Source organism: Rhinolophus hipposideros (assembly GCF_964194185.1).
Source record: "Rhinolophus hipposideros genome assembly, chromosome: 3".
Lineage (NCBI taxonomy): Eukaryota > Metazoa > Chordata > Mammalia > Chiroptera > Rhinolophidae > Rhinolophus > Rhinolophus hipposideros.
This window is the reverse complement of record NC_138049.1, coordinates 12,823,211-12,844,197: the sequence shown is the minus strand read 5'-3', so window position 1 is coordinate 12,844,197 and position 20,987 is coordinate 12,823,211. Positions and strand designations below refer to the sequence as shown.

The window sequence follows — 20,987 nt, the reverse complement described above, 5'->3', positions numbered from 1 at the left end:
TTCACGTTAAACTTGGTATCTGTTTTTGTTTAAAGAAAGTAAATTTCCTCTCTTTTACATCTTGAAGTTACTCACTATATATTTATATAAATCGGACATAATGACAATTAAACAAGAACTTCTAGTCCTATTCATCCTGTGGGAGTACAGCTGTGACGTATTTCAGAGAGCTTTGTGATTGCTCAGCCCTAAGCACGAGCCCTATAAAATGAGGGGCTTTGAAATGCTGGTCAGGGTAGAGTGAAAAGCAGCTGCTGGCAATAATACCAAGCCCTAGCCAGGACCAAGTTCTGGTTCAGCTCTAAGAGAGAACTAGTGGAGCCTTTCTCAGCCTCACAGGACTTCAGCACCTGAGACAGCTCCAATATTCTCCTGAACAGAAAGCCTTGCAGGATTACTCCTAGGCGAGGTAAGTGAAAATTTAACCCTTCTTCTTTTTATCTCTTCCTGCCTCTGGAACTTTTCTCTGGGCATATTAATTTTTTTCTCTTTGAAAATATTTTTACAGCATTCTTCCTTTATAATAACAAAAATACAAGTTTCTCAATTTACCTGGTAAGTGTAGAAATGCCTCAACTTCTCACATAAGAATACATTTTCTGAATTCATTTGGTTCAAAGATGCTTTCCCTGCTTGCTTTTACTCAATTCTGTGTTTTTTTTAAATAATGCATTCAAGCAGTGGGTTTTTAGTTTATTTGTTTGTTTGTTTTTTGCTTGTATATTAATTTTTGACTAAAGGGTTCAGTAGGTACATTTGCTTTTGAAGTTTTTAACATTTTTTTAAGTGCTGTTATTTTTAGGTTCACATAACCAACATGTGACATAGAGAAAAAGACCTTGAACTCCTAAGTTTCTATCTAGAAACTATTTTGAAATACAATGTGTAAGTGGATTAAATGTAAAAACACAAACTTTGTTTTTAACGTATAATTCTTTTTGTAACAAAAAATATTTCAATGGTGATATGTGATTCAATGATTTTTTGGTATTAATTTTTTCTATTAATTGGGGTAAGTTGTTCAAACTCAGGCATAAACAAACAAGTTCACAGTAATATTTACAATTAAAAAAGAAAAAATAAATGCATATACAAAATAATTTTAAACTGATGTATATATATATATATATATATATACACATTTATATATACATATATACACACATTGTTCAATGTATGATACCCTAGCTTTATATTAATCAGATACAAAAACTTGAAGTAGAAGAAACAATCAGTTTTTTGAAGCTTTTTCTTTACTTAGAAAAGATAGTACACTTGAATGCCACAACTCTATTATGAGGAAATGGTCTCTAGGGTTATTCCCAGCAGTGTAAGAGCGTGGCATTCTGTATTTACTTAGGATAACTATGTGTCTAGGAAAGTTGGCAGCTGTTGAAAAGGATTCTGTTTTATTCAAGATCTGTCACCAAGAGAAATCGTCTTGATTTAAAAAGTGTTCACATTGCTTTTTAACGCTTTCTATAAGATGAAAATTACTTTTTCCAAACTCTGCAAGAGCCTTCAGAAATTACGACTAGACACTCAGAATTCCCTTGCTGGTGACATCTGTGTTTAGAAAATCTGATGTGACTCTCTCCCTTTCGAGGTTCAGAAATGGAATCCAGAAGGAAGCCCCAGCTTTTTGTACGCCTGATACTTTTCAGCGTGCTCTTCTCACAAATGCTGGCATGGCCTCTTTTTGAAGCACCTTCTCTGAGGTAAGTTCTCTTTCAATTCAGACAGTTGAGCAATCCATCTTCATCTAATGAGAATTGCCTTTCTATTATTTTGGATAATACAATTTTTAAAAAGTATATATTATTTATTTATTTAAGTATTTGGTTGATGTGTTAAGCAAGTTTTTTCAATATCAGGTCAACATGATTATTCTGAGTCTAACAATTGTCTCTCAGGAATGAGAGACAGGGTCAATGACTAGTATTACAGAGAGAGTAGGTTACGTTTCCAAACAAGGCAGAAGGAGGATTTGGCTTTCTATTCATCCAAAACCAGTTTTAGACAAGGAATGAGCTTTTATCCAGTGTCATCTCTGTTAAGATCAGTTTCTGATGGAAAACAGGTGTTTAGTTGTCAACATCATTCTAGTTCATTTTCACGATCAATCCGTAAATAATCATAAGATTAGTAGTTGATTAATGAAACATGTACAAAATTGTGTTGGATTATATCTAGGCAGAATCAATTTGCCAATATTAAAAATCATGGGATAATTGATCTACTGAGACACCCTGACCCAATAAGTGACTTTTAATATAGTTGGCTTTAATGCAAAAATCCTTAGTGTACTGTTCCCTATGATGTATTTCAAATTTAAAGTTCATAAATTATAACACAACTTATATTTAAAGCTTTATCTGAGATAAAGTAAATTCATATTAAAGAAATAAACAGTAAATGAAAACTACATTAGTTTGATTTGTCCTTCTGGTTTATAAGCACCACTATATTTCAGAGGAAAATAATTATTTCATCTCTATTTTCCCATTCCTGATTCTTTGCTCAAGGTATACATATGCTCAATGGAATTAATAATTTCTTAGCCATTACTGTTCTGTATGAAGTCTTCTTAAAGCCAGATCTATGTTGCTTTGATAACTAAACAGAATGATTCTGTCTGAATGGTTATATCACCACAGGTGAATAATGATAAGAATACTAAAGTTTGCATTGATTGCTAGTCTTCATACTCAAAGAGGGCTATTTGTTACTGAATACCAACTACCACATCACCAAAAGATGCACAGAAGCCCAGGAGCCAATATATTCCTTGGAGGTTTACCATAAAAGAGAAAATACACACATGCACATAATTTTAATAGTGAGTTTGTATGCAAAATGTGTATGCATTCATATAGTCATATTCCATGTATATGCATGACTATTCTTAGTCTTTCAGTGAAGCATTATTCAGTCCTTATTAAAATATATTAATATATAAGAATAGAAACCAGAAGGCCCATAAAATTCATTGAACTTGAGTAACTATTCAGAGATGGATAGATTCTTTGGACTTGTTCAATGCAAAGAAACCTATCAGACTAAGGTGAATCTTTGAAGTAAAATTCAGGAACTTAGAGAAAGAAAAGCAGTTAATACTCAGCTCCCAAGAAAAATTTGAGCCAAATGATGCTAAACATCAACAAATATACAAATTGCTTCCAGTCTTCACACTGAATATTAAAAATTTTTAAGTTTCTATTTTGTATAAAATCTTTCTTCTTGTAGGATTTAACTTTGCAAAGCGAAAACATTACGAAGGACATATAGTTCGCTTAAAGCTCACATAGGATTGAATTAGTACCTCTTATGCTTAGGGCATACAACTTGTGAAAGTTGTATGGCATGTATATTATGAGACAAACAAAATTTTACTGTTAATACTCTCATAAACCATAAAAGCTATTGTCAATTATGCTATCCATATTTTTAAAACGGGCGATACTTTCCAAGATTTTGAGTGTCTTATTTCAAATTATTGTAAAATACAAGCACTATCTTCTAAGAAAGGAATGTATTCTACTTCTACTGTCTTTTTCCTAACATGTTGGGTGACAGAATACCATTTGAAGGAGCAAATGAACTTGACCAAACTTCATTAAAAGCAGACACTGAAGTCTTGCCAAATGCATTTGCTGAAAATGACAAGTGAGTTAATTTTAATTGAGTTTTATTTTAGAAAATGTATCTCTGAAGTACAAATGTTTTATTTTTGTGTATCCATGAAGCTACTCCTGCAGCATAACACTGCAGGTTTCCACGTGTCATGGCTTCCTCCAGCCTGACGTACTGTAGCTCTTGCAGTTGTCCATGATGTTCATGTACAGAGGTTGCAACAAGCCAGGATGAGCCCATCACTCACTTACATTCTGTTGCACAAATTGTCAACGTCAAGATTGTACTGATTCTAGTGAAACTTCAGTATTTAGGATTCCATGATAGAGGAAGTTCTAAGGCAAGAGTTTCATATCTATGTAAAGAAAAGATGCCTAATAATAAAAGCTACTAATTCACAAACACATTTGTCAAGAGTAGCATTTAAGTACAGAGTAGCTCTATACTGAAGACAAAGTATACAAGCTTCCTCATTAGGACAGAAAAGTTATTTGACAGGCCCTAAAATCCTCTCCAATTTAAGAGATTTTGCTTCCAGATATTTTGGCAGAAGAAATAGCAAAAGGTATAATAGAGGTTTTACTACAAATCAGGACATTTTCCCTCTGCAACTATTTTACTGAAGATAGAAGAAATAAAGTATAATACATACATACAAACATACATATATACATTACATACATACTAATTTAAGTATATTTCTCCCACCAATATTTTTTAGAGAAGTGTGAGTTTTATAGATTTTTATCAGGGAAGATTTTTAATATTGAGATATGCTTCACCAAAAGCCAATTTCTTTAATTTTTCAACACTTTGGGCTAAAAATATAGAATATATCTTGATATAAGTGACAAGAAAATAGCTTTTATTAGGTTGTTAGGAAAACTCCTTTTGAGTTAAGTTTGCATGAGAAGCTTTAATAATAAGCTGATGAGTTTCTTTCTTCTTCATTAAACCAAAGTAATTGGCTTAATGTAATTGGCTTAACTAGTTTAGAAAACTATTTTCAAAATAATGGTTTTTTTTTTTTTCCTCGTTTTAGGAATGCCAGATATGCTGATGGACTTCTCACTAAGGACTTTAGTAAACTCTTGGGTCAACTTTCTGCCAAAAAATACCTTGAGGCCCTTGTTGGAAAACCAGATAGGTAAAGAGAATTTATTATTTTTATCAAACATATTATGCTTATTTAATCTGTATTTTCATTGTTAACGATAATATAAAAATATATTCTCACTGTTAACAATTTATTTACTTTGTTTCAAATTGATGCCTCTTGATAATATTCATTTCAGTTAAAATATAATTTATATTCTTCAAAAAATATACAAAGCCCATGCATTAGGAAATAAGGCTTTCTAGTAATATCATACTCACTAGTTCAGACACACTTATTTTAGTAAATAGCAATTGTTTGTAAATCCACCATCAAATTGAACTAGACACAGTAAAAAATAAGACATAGTACAAACTAAAGGAAATTTTAGGGTTAACCATAGTACTTATGTTTTAACTTCCTGCACAAACCAAGCATCAGAAGAGTCTTTCTTTAAATGACAAATAGCTGAATATTTACACAGCACTATGCAGGTGGCATAGATTTTAAATACTCATTTATTTCTAATGAAATTTTCTTCTCAATGGCAGAACACAACTTCAAATATTCCCCCTTTATATGTTTTTTAAATAAATTATTTGCTCAGTTAGTACCGAATATGTCTTAAGACACTCCCAGAAATTGCCAAAATGTGTTGAATTATACCTCACTCCCCTATTTTTAGGTTTAGGTGTATTTTTCCTTTAGTATTTTTGTGATAGAAAATGAGTTGGGTGTTGGAATTCCTTTTAATCTGACTCCAAGAAATTAGGAACTTTGGCTTATTTATAATTACTTGTTAAAACTTTTCGGTTTCTCTTTTCTCACACTTCTTAGCAATAACATCTCAGAGGATCTGGGACTAATCAAACGTCACTCCGATGCAGTTTTCACTGACAATTATACCCGCCTTCGAAAACAAATGGCTGTAAAGAAATACTTGAACTCCATTCTGAATGGAAAGAGGAGGTAAAGAAACAGAAACCTTGTTAAAATGAGAAATTATAAATTACTTTCAAAAGAGAAGCTACAAATGAACTTATCTTTCTATCTGCATTCTAAAGCAGTAATTTTCAACCTTGGCTGCCATTAGACTCCCCCGGAGAATTGCTAAAATATTGATGTCTGGCCTTACCCAAAACCCATTGCCAGGAAATTAGTGCTTCTAGAGGTATGGCTCTAGACATTGGTATTTTCTACGGCTCCCCAGTTGATTCTGTTGTGGCTCAAGGGTTAAAAATGATGAATGTAGAGGTTTCTAGTCTGAATCTGGAAACAAGTTTTATCAAAAGTATCAATTTTTAAAATAGGTAAAGCACATTCAATTAGCAATTTGGTATCAAGTGGAACTCCCTTTATGTACATATTCAAAACCTTATTTTACTAAACTAAGCCATGGGTTCTTTTGTCTTCTCAGATTCTGGTAAATGTATATCTCTCTGAGGTGTTTGATATTGGAGAACAATAACAGCAAGTGGGGTGATCTCTCCTTTTATTCCAATTATTTTGGTTTGATGGTATTAAGGACAATTTTGTTTGGGTGAGGTCAGACAGGATGTCTCTCTTTGCTCACCAGATGCTAATTGTGCAAGAAGAATTTTAGGCATTTTAAGAATAATTCATGCATGATAACTAACCTAAAAGATCATTTTTATTTTTTTTTTAGTCTCCAGAGCACTTTACATAGGACAAATGATAGCTTAGGTCACGGATTATTATTTCTTTAGATGCTTTCTCATCTAAGAGTCTGAACATGAACAATTTTCTTTTTCTGGTCTTCAGCACTGAGGGAGAATCTCCTGATTTTTTTGAAGATTTAGAAAAATGATGAAAAAGTTCTTTACGCAAAGCTGGTGACAACTTCCCAGTGGTGGGTATATCTGTGTGTTCTAACTATATTCTTATAGCAAACATCCAATTATTTAAGTAGATAAGAGTAATCGGTAAGACACATCTTAGAGTTTTCACAATAAGACCTCATCTAAGTAGGATACTTCTACCTGAAGAGAAGCCCAAGCCAGTAAACACCTAAAAATGATTCTGATCATGTAACAAGAAAGCTCACGATAAGTGAACAGTTTGGTATCTCCTAGTTTACTAAGATGTATTCCTATCCTTCTATTGAGATACAACACAAAGAAGACTGACTCGTACTAATGATAAACACTGGCTTTCTTTGGAGAATCCAGCCTTGCTGCTTTTATTAATTGAAGATTTAGTCCCACAATTCACGGCTAGCACCTCACTGAAGTACAGGAAAAACCACCAAATTACAGCCTGGCTTGTTATTGTGAAAATACCACATCACTCTGGGTCTAATTGTATTCCTTGAAATATAGCAAACTTCCTGCAGCAAAAGTCCAATTTAGGTTATTTTACCTACAAAGTGAATGTAGGTACAATGACCTCAATAATATTCACTGTAAAATAATTATTGAGTAGAGAAAACATGACTAGGTTTCTTGCTTTGTTAAGTAATAAACTTCTTATCACAATTGCTTTTATGTGCAAATGGATACAAAGCATATTTCTCTCCTGAGTATTTAATGTTTACATTAGCTTATAAAAATATATTTATAATACTAGGTAAATGCTTAAAGAAATTTTGTATTATAATTATATGAGAGGGTGACAACATTTGTCTCTAATGTCTATGGAATAAATATTTTTGGCTTTGTGGGCTCTATGGTTTCCATTACAAGTACTCACTTCTGCTATTGTAGCATCAAAGCCAAGATAATATGTAAATGATAGGAGTGGCTGTTTTACAAATACAATTTTATTTGTAAAAGGTGAAAGTTTGTGTTGGACTGCAACTGTGACTAGGTCAAGGAGATTAAAATAGACCCAAGCTTGAAGACAATTCAAGTTTCAGTTGCTCCAGAAAATATCTCAGGTATTTATGAGAGTGCTCAAGAGTGGGCAGGGAGTCTGGGAGGACACGTGCACCATTGGTTACTTCTGTCCACTGATTACCCTTCACCTCTAACAGAGATAAAAGGGCAGGGGCACTGCACCTGCCCATCCATTATCATAAAAAGGATATTTCAGAGAAATGAGTCCCTTTGCTCAAAAAAGAAAGTTAATCCCATGTAGCTTCTTTAAATAAAAAGTTTATAAGAAGAAGTCCTCTCCACTACATTAAGACATACAATGCACACTAAGACATAAAGAAGGATAAATCACACAGGATTTTTAAGTTATCTGATCATTGATGAGATTCCATCTTCCATTTTTTTGTTGTGTTTCTTTTTTGAATGGGTAGGACTAGATAAACTATTTTGACAGAAAACCTTGTGAGTCAATCACCTGTGAAAATTACAAATGGGTGATTGTTAATGACTGGCCAGTGAGCCCCATCACATTGCAGTTCCATTTGTGACAAACAGTCCTTTGGAAGATGCCCTCTTGATATTACACAACACAATCTATCACAGGTTGTTGACAGGGCAAAGAGAAACTGGTGTGTATCAAGTGAGTGGAGAATGAATGAAACCAATATGCTATAAATAAAAATATTTTTACAATTATATACCAATTTTTTCTTTTTCAGAATTTTCGAAGAAAAATGATTAGGTGAAGTAATTATATTTTGAGTTCTACATAAGTAATTCAAGAAACGTCTTCAATATTAAAACCAAATAAAATACTCTGTTGTGAATGGTGTGATTTGTTTACTCTAATGTAATAACTGTGACGTTAACATTGCAAATATTATTTGATAGTTCTTAAATTTGTCTTTAAGTAGTGAAAATCCTGTAATTTCATATGCTGTGTATCCTTTCTAACAAAAATATATTTAGTGATAAGAAAATACTAGGTTAATTCCAATTATATGAGGCTTTACGGAAGGGTAGTAATAGAACATAATTGATGTGTTTATTCATAGAGCACACTTAACTATTCAGAAGAGTGGAGCAGATAATCAGTGTGTCCAAATTTGAATGTTAAGCAGATGGAATGCTGTATTAATTAAACCTGAAAATGTCTAAGAGAATTCCAACAAGATAAAAAAATACATTCATTAAAAATATTTTTCAAAAAATGTTATGTATTTCCACATCAGAAGGCAAGCTTCACTTTCAATGGGATTAACAGTCTCTCAAATTTAAATCTCTTACTGCCAAAGGCTCCCTTCTGAGGTAGTGTTTCAAGGAAGGAGAATGGCCTCTGCTTTTGACACTGGATCTTTCTTTTATGCTGTGTTAAGTATGTGTAGAATGTAAACTGAGTGGAGCATTTGTTTTCAGTAATATATTTTTTTTCAGTAATCACTCAAAGAATACTTTGATCATAGTGGCTTCCATCAGTGAACATATACTTGGAGACACAACTATTTTCCTAAAATGATTGTAAGAAACTAAATGTAGAAAATAAAGACTTTGATTATCATTGCAAACACTTTCTATTGTTTGATTCTTTTAAATGATGCCGAAGTAGGTCGTTTCATCTCTAAATTTACAAGCACCAGATAGTTTTTATGATGTTTAAAGTAGGACTGTGTCGGATGTTGTGTGAGTTCTAAAATACAGTACCTTAAATAAGATACCATTTTCTTCCTAGCATAAGGCCAGACATAAAAAGTCAGCAGTTACTATAATGGTTCAGTTCCATGAAGCCCTCAGAAATCTAAACCCCTTCCAGGCCCCCTTTCATTTTCTATGGTGTGGCCCTTCTCCTCATCATCCAAAATTTCAGCTAGAGTTCCAGCCATCATATCTGCAGTCTAGAGAGCAGAATGAAAAAAAGGTCATGAGAAAAAGGAAGTAAAGACTGCATGCTGGTTCTTTTACCTGTCATCTTATGCTAACGCCTCCTGACTAGAACATCTATTGCACATCTAATTGACTGATCACAGTTAATTGCAAACAAAGCTGGTGAATGTTTGTTTGTGTGTGTGTGTTCTCTGTGTATGTGTGTTTGTGTGTTTTCCATGTACCCAGCCATAAACTGTGGTACCGTTAATATAAAACAAGGTTAACACTAAACTTATATGGTGGTATACTTTTTTTAAATCTTAGTCTGTGGATCTTAAATACTTACCAAGAAGGCTTAAAGAAATGATAGAAAAAGTGGGGATCATAAAAATCCTAACCATTATTGAAGAATCAATATCATCACAAGGGAAAGCTTTGATCATTTTCCTGCGCTACAGTTACAAAAAATGGCTCTATAAGGAAAGACTAATCTAGAACTACAAATAATTGCATAGCGGTTTACACAAGTTGAGGTGTAATTGGACTAATTATAGTTTTATTTCATATCTTAAATATTAAATATAATTTATTAAACATTTAAGTGACTTTGTTATGCAAAGCACTGCAGTGAAAACCGAAAACTTCCAGATGTTATTTACATGCAAGAAATTTATAAAGATCAAATGGGGTCATAGTAGTAGTGCAATTTGATTGTGAATCTAAAGAATTATATTTTATTTAATTAATGTAACTTCTTTTCAGTGACTTTCTATTCTTTCAAGAACTATGTATTCAATGCCTCTGATATGCAACGTAGATATCTGGATTCTGGGCAGAAGGAACAGCAAGTTCCAGTGAGGAAGGGTCCTGGTGTATCTGGACAGCAAGGAGGGCAGTGCGGCTGGTGCCGTGTGCACTGGAAAGGGCTGAGCAGGACATGAGGTGAGAGAGGTCACCACGGACTAGACCTCGTGGGGCCTCAGCGGCTCCGGAAGGACTTGAGGACTGAGATGAGGAGACAGTACAGAGTTTGGGACAAGGTTGTGACATTATCTGAATTCTATTTTATAGGTTCGTTGAGGCTGCTACATTGGGAATAGGGTGAGGGCTGGAGGGGTGCTAGGGATGGGAACATGGAGACAAACGAGGAGGCTACTGCCATGAATCAGCTGAAAGACGACGGTGGCTACCAGGGCACAGACAGCGCAGGTGGGGAGCAGTGGAGTCTGAATACGTCTTGAGAGTGAGTCACATTATTTGCTTATAGATTGAGGATATGAAAGAGCAAAGTCCAGAATGTTTGCAGGTCAATCACCTGAGCAACTTGAAGGATGGACAAGATGGGAGGAAGGAGTTTCCAAACAAGATGAGGAGTTTAGGTTTGGGCATTTCAAAGATGATGCTGAATAGAATTGGAGACACACCTGAGGAGTCCTGAGGAGATGCTGTGCTGAAGACAAGCAGTTGGGAGACTTCAGTATATAGATGAGATTTAAAGGCACAATCATGAGATCACCAAGAGACAAAAAGGGCTGAAAATAAATCTCAATAGAAGATCTCTGGGATGCCATAACAAGGGACCACTAAATGGGGGGCTTAAACATAAATTATTTTCTTTCAGTATTTGAGGCAGATCGTCAAAAACAGGGTTCTCCCTTTCTGATGACTGTGAAGGACCATCTGACCCATGCCCCTCGCTGGCTTCTAGTACTTTGCTGGCAATCCTTGACTTGTGGAAGCATCACCATGAACTGTGTCTTGTTCTTCACATGGTGTTGCCCCTGTTTGTGTGTGTGCATGTTTGTATTTCCCTCTTTCAGGAGGCCACCTGCCAGACTTGATTAGCGCCCATGCTAATGACCTCATGCTGTGCAGGGTGTCACGCGGGGTCTCTGCTCCAGCTCCCCATATAAGAACATAGGATATGGCTAGGCCAAAAAGAAACACCCACAGAGCCATAAGTAGGGGAGTCACACCACTATGGTCTCACTGGAGGCTGGATTCACATGACGTGCAACCTGCTGTCCGCTTTTCTGCCAACTGACCAACTCCCCTTGCTAGCTGCAATCCGCTCTTGCTAGTTCAGCCATCATCTTCTTGCTAGCCCCCATTTTTTTGGTAGCATAGCCACAGCAGTTATATTAGTGGCCAATGGCTCACTGGTTACAGCTGACGGCCAACTAGGCACAGCTGATGGCCATGCAATCACAGTTGATAGCCATTTCTGCCTGAGCCAACACCTTTCCACATGAGGCCGAGAGCCTGGAAACTGCACTCCTGGCTCTGTCCCCACACCTCATTCTAACTCAGGTACCCCTGTAAAGACCCTATCCCCCCAAAAGATCACATTCTGAGGTACTGGTTCATATGAATTTCAGGCTCTCAAACATTAATAGCTGGGATGTTGTGGAACAAACAGGGTAAAAGGAGTGAAAGAAGATAGTGAAATGGTAGAAAAATAGGAAAGTGTATAGTTCTTGAAAACAAGTAAAGGAAGTCTTTCATGGAAGAAGGCATCATTAACAAATTTATGTGCTGCTGCTGTGTAAATATGAATCACTTATTGGTATTTTTACATAAGTATTTATAAGGAAGCTACCATGTGCTCAGCACTGTTCTGGGTTCTGATGATACCACAGTGAACAGAACAGACCAAAATCCTGCCCACGTGGAGCTTACGTTCTGTTGAGGGAAATGGATAACAACAACAACAACAACAAAAATATTGAAGGACAATTTATATCATGTTAGAAAGTAATAAGCTCTAAGAAGACAAATTAATGCATAGAAAGAGGAAATTAAGTGTTTAACCAAAAAGCTGCAATTCTAGATGAGGTTTCCAGGATAGGCTTCACAAGAAGGTAAATATGAGAAAAACCCTAAAAGAAATCAGCTGTGAGTCTCTATGGAAAGATAATTCTTGAGAGAAGGAACTCCAGATGCAAAACTCCTGAGGTTGGGGCTTACCTAATATTTTGAGGAACAGAGAGGAGGTGAATTTGGATGATGGGAGAATGATTAAGATATGACATAAGAGAGAATATCAGAGAAGTTATGAGGAACCAGGCCACATATTACATCATAGGTCTTAGGAAAACTTTGGTTTTGTTTTTAATGAAGTGGAAGTCATTAACAGAATTTATTTTCATTAGTGACCTTCATAATAATAGTATTGGTGGAGTGATGTGGCTGAAAGCTGGGTTGGAATGGGTTTAAGAGAACAGGAAAGGAGGTATTGTCCTGCCTAGGTGCGTGAAAAAAAGGGGTCTGGTGGGGAAAGAGAGGCCAAGTAATTTGTTTTTATGTGGGAGAAATACCAAAAACATGTTTGTATGCTGAAGGGAAAGATGCAAGGAAAATACGGTGATGCTGTAGGTAAAGGGAGATTTTGTTTGAGATATGTCCTTGAGAGGACAAAGGAAATGGATGATACACCAGTAGAGAGGTTAAAATTTGCATGGGACAAGCACTCTTCAACCAAAGTAACAGGCAGAGTGTTGGAGACCAAGGGGTTTGAATGGATAGATGAGGGGTTAGGAGCTGAAAGAATGCTGCTTTTGATTATGTCTTTCTCTGGAAAATACCTGAAAGTATGGATAAGGGAGGATATATTGGAGATGTGCAAAAAGTTTTAAGAAATGAAATAGTTTAGGTCTTTGATCCATTTTGAGTTGATTTTCATATATGGTGATAGATAGCAAACTAGTTTCATTCTTTTGCACATGTCTTTCCAATTTTCCCACCACCATTTATTGAACAGATTTTCTTTTATACACTGTATGTTTTTGGTTACTTTGTTGAAAATAATCTGCCCATATATATGTGGGTTTATTTCTGGGCTCTTAATTCTGTTCCATTAGTCTGTGTGTCTGTTATTCTGCCAATACGATGCTGTTTTGATTACCATCACTTTATAGTATAATTTAAGCCAGGGAGCATGATAACTCCAACCTTATTCTTTTTTTCTCAGAATTTCTTTAGTTGTTTGGGATCTTTTGTGATTCCATACAAATTTGATGATTTTTTTGGTTCTATTTCTTTAAAAAATACCATTAAGATTTCGATAGGGTTTGCTTATAATACCTGAAACAATAAATTGCACAGAAGAAAGCATAGGTACTAAACTTATGGACATTGGGTTTAGAAAGGATTTTATAAATTTGACCTCAAGGACAAGGGAAGTAAAAGCAAAAATAAATGAATGAGACTATATCAGACTGAAAAGCTTCTACACAGCAAAAGAATCCATCAACAAAACAAAGAGGCAGACAACTGAATGAGAGAAAGTATTTTCAAATAACACCTCTGATAATGGGCTAATATGCAAAATATATGAAGAACTCATACAACTCAACAACAAAAGAACAAACAATCCAATTTAAAAATGAACAGAGGGATATCTGGTCAAGATGGTGGAGTAGGTAAATGTTGCGCTTACCTTCTCTCATGACCATGCCAATTACAGCTAAACCACAGAACAACCATCATTGACAATGACCTGAAATCTTGCTGAACCAAAGCCCTACAACTAAGGACAAAAAGAAGAAGCCACCTCAAGACTGGTAGGAGGGGTAGAGTTGTGGAATGGGCTGGTTTCACATTCACATGTTACCTTTAAAAATTAGTAGGGATAGCTTGGCTTCGAGTCACCCAGAAAAGAGCAAGGTGTCCCAGCACAACACTAGGGTTCTAGTACCTTGGAGAAAAGTTCCCATAATGTCTGGTTGTGAAAACCATTGGAGTTTTTGGCTAGGTAGCTGCACTCCCAGGTGCTCCTCTAAAAAAGGGACCATGCACGGACTTACTCACCAACAGAATCACTGGTTCTGAGCTCCATCAGTGGGGCAGCAGCTCAAAAAGGTGACAGGGGCATATGGTGAGGAAGTGAATTGTCTGGCCTCAACATGAGGGCTGGTGGGGCAGCTTTCTCCCTGATGGAGGAGCTGGCAAAAGCCATTGTTTCTTTGTGGAGCCTTCCCCACTCCCAGTGTGTAGATGCAAGCAACTGCCATATCTGAGTCTCCATCAAGCTGGCTAACACCTTTTGTTCACCATGCCCGGGTGATTTGAGACCCCACCCACCCAACTTTCAGGCACACTAAAGCTGCTTCCAGTGGTTTTCTAGTACAAACTGCCTGCCTTTTCTCAGGCTGCAGACTTTGCTGAAGTCTCTCAAAGGTTCACAAAAACCAAACAAGCAGCATGTGCCTTCAGTGTGTCCCATACGTCTGGCTGAGCAGCCCTAAACCCAGTACTAGTGACAATTGGCCTTGGTTCACAGGTTGGCTTCTCAAGGCCCCTCCAAGCACGGCTCAGGTGGTGCCCATCTCTGGATTGCTTTGAGGCTCGTGCCAGCTGGCCCAGGGCAGGGCACAGGCTGTGGCTGAACTTGGCCTGCAGCAGGTCCCCTCCCAGGAAGCCCTTGGATTGGCACCCAATGGCCATCTTGAAAGCAAGCTGGAGACACACCTGGCTACCTCCAAGGATGACAGGCCCAAAGGGCAGACTGGGCAGGCACCAGAGCCCCATTAAAATGAATCTTGCTTTGCAGGGTCAGCCCCTGCACAACAGCTCCTCCACTATGGTCATGGCCAGTCCCCACAATGAATCAGCCTGAGGGTCAATCCTGCCCATTGATGTGCAAACAACAACCAAGGCTAAACTACAACAGGAGGACACACGCAACCCACACAAGGGACACACCTGAGGTACCCAGCTCTGATGATAAGAGGGACTGTGCCACTGAGCCCCACAGCACACCTACTACATACGGTCACTCTACTAAGACAGGGAGACATAGCAGCCATACCTAATATATAGAAACAAACACAGGAAGGAAGCCAAAATGCAAAAACAAAGAAACATGTCCCAAATAAAAGAATAAAACAAAGTTCCAGAAAAAAAACTAAACAAAATTGAGACAAGCAATCTACCACATGAAGTGTTGAAAACACTGGATATAAAAGTGCTCAGGGAGCTCAGGAAGAACTTTGACAAAGAGATAGGAAACATAAAATGGAGATAGAAAACATATTTTTAAAAAAGCAGTCATAAATAAAGAAGACAGTAACTGAAATGAAGAATACATTCCAGGGAATAAACAGTAGATTAGATGAAGTAGAGGATAGAATCAGCTATTTAGAAGATAAAGTAGCAAAAAACACCCATTCAGACAACAAAAAGAAAAAAGAATCCAAAAAAATTAGGTCAATTTAAGGGGTGTCTGGGACAATATCAAGTGTACCAACATTCTCATGATAGGGGTACCAGAAGAAGAAGAGAGAGAGAACAAGAAATTGAAAACCTTTTTGAAGAAATATTGATGGAAAACATTCCTAACTTGGTGAAGGAAATGGATATATAATCTCAGAAAACTCAGAGAGTCCCAAACAAGATGAACCCAAAGAGGCCCACACCAAGACACATCATAAGTAAAATGCCAAAGGTTAAAGACAAAGAAAGAATTTTAAAAGCAGCAAGAGAAAAGCAGTTAGTTACCTACAAGGGAGCTCCCATAAAACTGTCAGCTGATTTCTCAACAAAAAGTTTGCAGGCCAAAAGGGATTGGCCTGAAATATTCTAAGTGGTGAAAAGCCAGGACCTACAACCAAGATTACTCTACCCAGCAAAGCTATCATTTAGAACCAAAGGACAGATAAAGAACTTCCCAGACAACAAAAAAGCTAAAGGAGTTTATCACCACTAAACTAGCATTACAAGGAATCTTAGAGGAACTTCTTTAAGACAAAAAAAAAAAAAAAATCAAAAATATAAATAATAAAATTGTAATAACTACAGATCAACAATTATTTTAAATGGAAATGGACTGAATGCTTCAATCAAAATTCATTGGGTGGCTGAATGAATAAGAAAACAAGATCCTTATATATGCTGCCTACAAAAGAATCACTTCAGATCAAAAGACACACAGAGGTTGAAAGTAAAGGGATGGAAAAACTTATTCCATGAAAATGGGAAAGAAAAAAAATGCAATACTTATACCAGACAAAACAGACTTCAAAAAAAGGCTATAAGAAGAGACAAAGAAGGACCCAGTAATCCAATTTCTGGGTATTTATACAAAGAAACCTAAAATGCTACTTTGAGAGGATGTGTTCATCCACACGTTCACTGAAGCATTATTTACATAAGCCAAGATATGAAGGCAACCTGAATGTCCCTGAATGGATGAATGTATAAGGCAGAGATGGTGTGTGTATATATATATATATATATACACACACACACACACACACACTCACACGCACACACACACTGGAATATTACTCAGCCATTAGAAAGAATGGAATATTGCCATCGATGACAATGGACAGACCTATAGGGTATTGTGCTGAGTGGAGTAAGTCAGTGAAGGCAAATGTCATATGATTTCATTTATAATTAGAAACTAAAGAACAAAATAAACCAAATAGAAATAAATTCATAGATACAGAGAACATTTTGATGGTTGCCAGATGGGAAGGGAGTTGGGGGTGAGAGAAAAAGGTGAAAGGATTAAGAAACACAAATTGATAGTTATAAAATAGTCACAGGGATGTAAAGTATAGGGAATATAATCAATGATATGATAATAAATATGTATATGCCATGTGGATACTAGACTAGTCAGGGGGACCACTTCTTCAATTATATAAATGTCTAACCACTATGCTATAAATCTGAAATTAATATAAATAATAATGAATGTAAACTGTAATTGAAATATTTTTAAAAGGTATAAAAAGATAAAGGGAAATAAGACTTTCAGATACAGACTCCATTCTATGGGGTATCTCAAAGAGAGACTAACAATTCTATAATAATATCTGTGAATTCCGGAGACTCTTAGAGCCGCACATTATGGTAGATCTAGATTTTAGAAAACTACATTCCAATTATTTATTTGCCTATTCTTGTTTAGGGCTCCAAACTCAAATGGTAACCTCTCTAGTTAACTGATAGCAGCCGCAATTGTTTGAAAGGACAGAGAGGGGAAAAGACATGAAAAGCATCCGCCTTTTCACAATCTTCTGTTGACAGCTTTCTCTCCTCCACTATTAGAGAGAAAACATTTCCTTATTCTTTCTCTTTTGCCTCATGTAATTGCAAGTCTCCTGCAAGATGCATCTCCTTTCATACTTTAACTTTTCTCATTTTTACCCCACACAATTGTGCTTTTTCTTTTCCTCTTCCTTGGACACTCGCCCTGGTTTCATAATTTTGCTTCTTTCTCTCTGGCTCTTCTGTTGCCTATAGACTTTCGGCTTCATGCAACAGGGAATATCTCTCTGCTCCTTGTCTTACCCACACGTTAACCTCATTTGTTCCAGTGACAGAAAATTCCTATACGCGTCTATCTCCCAAGATTTCTTTCTGTCTCTTTGATTTTCTTTCTATTAGGTCTTAGACACACAGGTCACACTTGTTAAGCTATATTTCTTAATTGACATTTTAATTATCTTTCTGGTTAAAAAACCTAGAATCTTTGAGTTAGAAGTTGCCATTGCATGTAATGGAAATAATTTACATCTAAGGAAATAACTATGCCATTACTCTTAGTTTTTATTTCAAAGACATTTTCTCCTTACCATAATATACAGATAAAGAAACTTCCATCTTATTCTTGTAAACTTGAGTAGAGATGAATGAGATAGAGGTTTGGAGCAGCAGGTATATGTCAAAAAAAGATAATTCATCAAATAAGAGTAAGTCTAAAATTGTGTGCAGGTAATGAAGATAAACCTAATGGAACAGAAGAAAGAAAATTCCCATTTTAGGGTTAAGTAGCTGATTAGAGGGGTGTTAGCCTGAAAATATACCTGCAAAGTAAAAGCAAGATGAAAAATAATAGGTGATAGCAAAAGTTGGGGCCCATGTAGGAGCTATTACAGTAATGTTATTTTAAAACATTTTTGTGAAATGATGTAGTGATTTTTTCAAATGAAATATAAGTATTTTATTCTCAAATTGAATGTTATTTACTCAACTGTGGGATGTAACTGCCAAGTTGTTTCTAACTGGAAAAATGTTTGGAAACTGAATTACATTATGACAAATTTGTGTGTATATATATATATATATAATCTTTATGGATTATATTAATTCAGTGAATTGAAGGTGAAAAGGTAAATTTGAATTTTTGCCAAGGTTCATACTTTCTTTTGGGAAGTAACACATAAGGACCCATGATAGCAACTGTATTGGAATAAATAATATGGTAGGAATAGCAAATGTGTTCTTTGCTCCTGGCTCTCAGTGGGTACTAATGGCACGGGCTAAATAGGAGAGACTGTTTCTCAGTGGGTAACGTCCAGGTGACCAACACCTTCCACTCCTTAGCTATTGAATAAACTAGAAAATCAGCGTCATTACTCACTGTGTGTTTGTGATGAGCAAAATGCTAATTGCTAACTCTTCCTCCAGTTCCTACTATGAGAAGGAAAACATAACTCTAAAGGGGTGGGTGACAAGCCAATAACACATGCAATTGTTGTTTGGTCTTCCCAGTGTTGGGAAAGTGCTAGCCCATGTGATGGAATGGCTTTGGAGTGTGAAGATGAATGCTTAGGAACCTCTCCATTCTATAACTTCTGATGTCCCTATCTGTCCTCGCTGGCAACTAGGAACTCATTCTTGGGTTTGACAATGAAGGACCAGTCTGACTGTGAAGATGAAGTATCAGAATAGAACTGAGAGCCAGGCCTGTCCCAGAACCACAGAGAACAATACACCAGAACAACCTACGTGCCTGCATGTCATGTCAGCATGTGATTCAAGGGCGGACACAATTTTAGTGCCTTCTTCATTTTCACCTGCTTAATGTTTGAGATACTACAAGAAAGAATGGAGCCAGTTCGCCACTGAATCAAGGATTCGTGAGGACATCAGTTTCCCACCTGGAATGGACGAGAATAACTTTAGCTCAGGACACTGAAATGAATGCTTAGAAATAGCACTGCACATCTCCAGCCCCTGGCAGGCCCAAAGCAAGGTGAACTTTGCCAAGAATCAAACACTGAGGGTATTACAGTGGGAGCCTGTTTGCAGCAGGGCTCCTTCCCCAGGGTTATCCTGCAGCTTGGAGCTAGCTGCCTGAGTCAGGGCTTCTGTTTGGTTCTCTCCATGCGTGACCTTTCTCTGGTCCTTCTGCCAACACTGGGCCAGAACTTCTACCCAGAAGGGAGTTGAATGGCCTCAAGGGCCTGCCTCAGCCTTGGTCAACAATCCATTCCTGCCCCCACGTATAACTGCAAAGATCCGTTGCTTATTCTTACCACTCATAGATCAACTCTGAGACAGAAATAGCTTGTCCTGGCTTCAGCTTAGCTAAAACTTAGTGAACATTGACTCTCAGGCATTTATTATTTCCTGAAACAAAGCTACAAGTGTTCACAAAAATGGATCTCTATTCTATACTTAGATTTTCCATGTATATCTCTCACTTATTATGCCTGAAATGCTGGCAAAGAAATCACAGAATAGGATTTTGGGAAAAGAAAATTATCAGTGAAAGTAATTCATGTGTGAAATGCATAATTCATTTCAGATAAAAAGGAAGCCAGTCTCAGATTCTAACCATGATTCAGAGCACAGAAAAATGTGTGGGAATTTGTGATTATTCAACATGAGTTTATCCTGCTTTATCTCATTATAATGACCTCATTTTAATTCATGAATTATTACTAGAACCAAATTAATATTAGAGCCAAAATTATTACTAGAGTCACAATTATTACTAGAGCCAAAATTAAAACAAAGAAATTGTATAGGAAATATGGGGTAAATAGTACATTAAAATTATTTTAAACACATGCTTTAATATATAGTCAAAACCCAGTGTTCTCAACAATAGCACAGTGTACCAAAGCCATTTCACATTCCAAATTCCCTGTTCCGATAAAGCAAAGTGTGAACAAGTTAACTTTGTTGATCATCTCAGATATTTAATGACAGTGTTTCAAAGAAACAAAAGAAAATAAAACAAAGACACAAAGCTGTGGACCAATAAGAGGGGAAATCCGAGAATTAAAAGGATTTGGGGAAATTTGACAATAATTGAATTCTCACAATCACTGCAGTCTTCCTGCCTCTACCTACTACTCACTGAGGCTACACAAGAATATAGAATTCCATGAAATGTTTCCCGTATCTGTTGATTAGAAGGGATATAGTCTACAAGCAGCACCTGAATTGCTTGTCTGCATAGTCAAGTAGAGGTGAGACTGAGGCAAAGCTCAGCTTCGGGGTCAGGTTTGTGGGAATGGGGGAAGTTGTGGGGATAACATCTCACCTACATTCTCATTCTCCTCTGAATTAGGTAAGTCAGCCTTACTGCCTTCTGAGTGATCTCAGGAGTTTGAATAGAATGGCTACCTTCTCACAGTGCAGGAGGATTGACTAGTTCTCTCAGATTGTCCTGCTCTGAAGGAAGCTTATGAACCTCTGGAATGCTTCCTGCCCCCTCTCCTATTGGTAGGCCTCAGCGTGAAGGCCCTTGGAACCTCAAACTTTTGCAAAGACAGAATCATTCTTTCCAGTTCCCACCTTATAAACTTACCATG

The 20,987-nt window shown here is 36.6% G+C and overlaps 1 protein-coding gene across 3 annotated transcripts; it reads left to right on the top strand.

Annotated features, from left to right (window-relative positions):
- The first annotated feature begins 232 nt into the window (after window positions 1-232).
- Window positions 233-9,128, top strand: VIP (vasoactive intestinal peptide). Of its 3 annotated transcripts, none has more exons than XM_081044552.1 (7): window positions 233-409; window positions 1,607-1,718; window positions 3,577-3,666; window positions 4,676-4,780; window positions 5,567-5,698; window positions 6,512-6,599; window positions 8,283-9,128. In XM_081044552.1, the coding sequence occupies exons 2-6, from the start codon at window positions 1,615-1,617 to the stop codon at window positions 6,555-6,557; spliced, it is 477 nt and encodes a 158-aa protein (XP_080900678.1). In that variant the 5' UTR covers window positions 233-409; window positions 1,607-1,614; the 3' UTR covers window positions 6,558-6,599; window positions 8,283-9,128. The 3 variants fall into 3 exon arrangements, with proteins under 3 accessions (XP_080900678.1, XP_080900679.1, XP_080900680.1); XM_081044553.1 differs by having other exon boundaries at window positions 247-409; window positions 1,613-1,718; XM_081044554.1 differs by lacking the exon at window positions 3,577-3,666 and having other exon boundaries at window positions 247-409.
- Window positions 9,129-20,987: the final 11,859 nt, after the last annotated feature.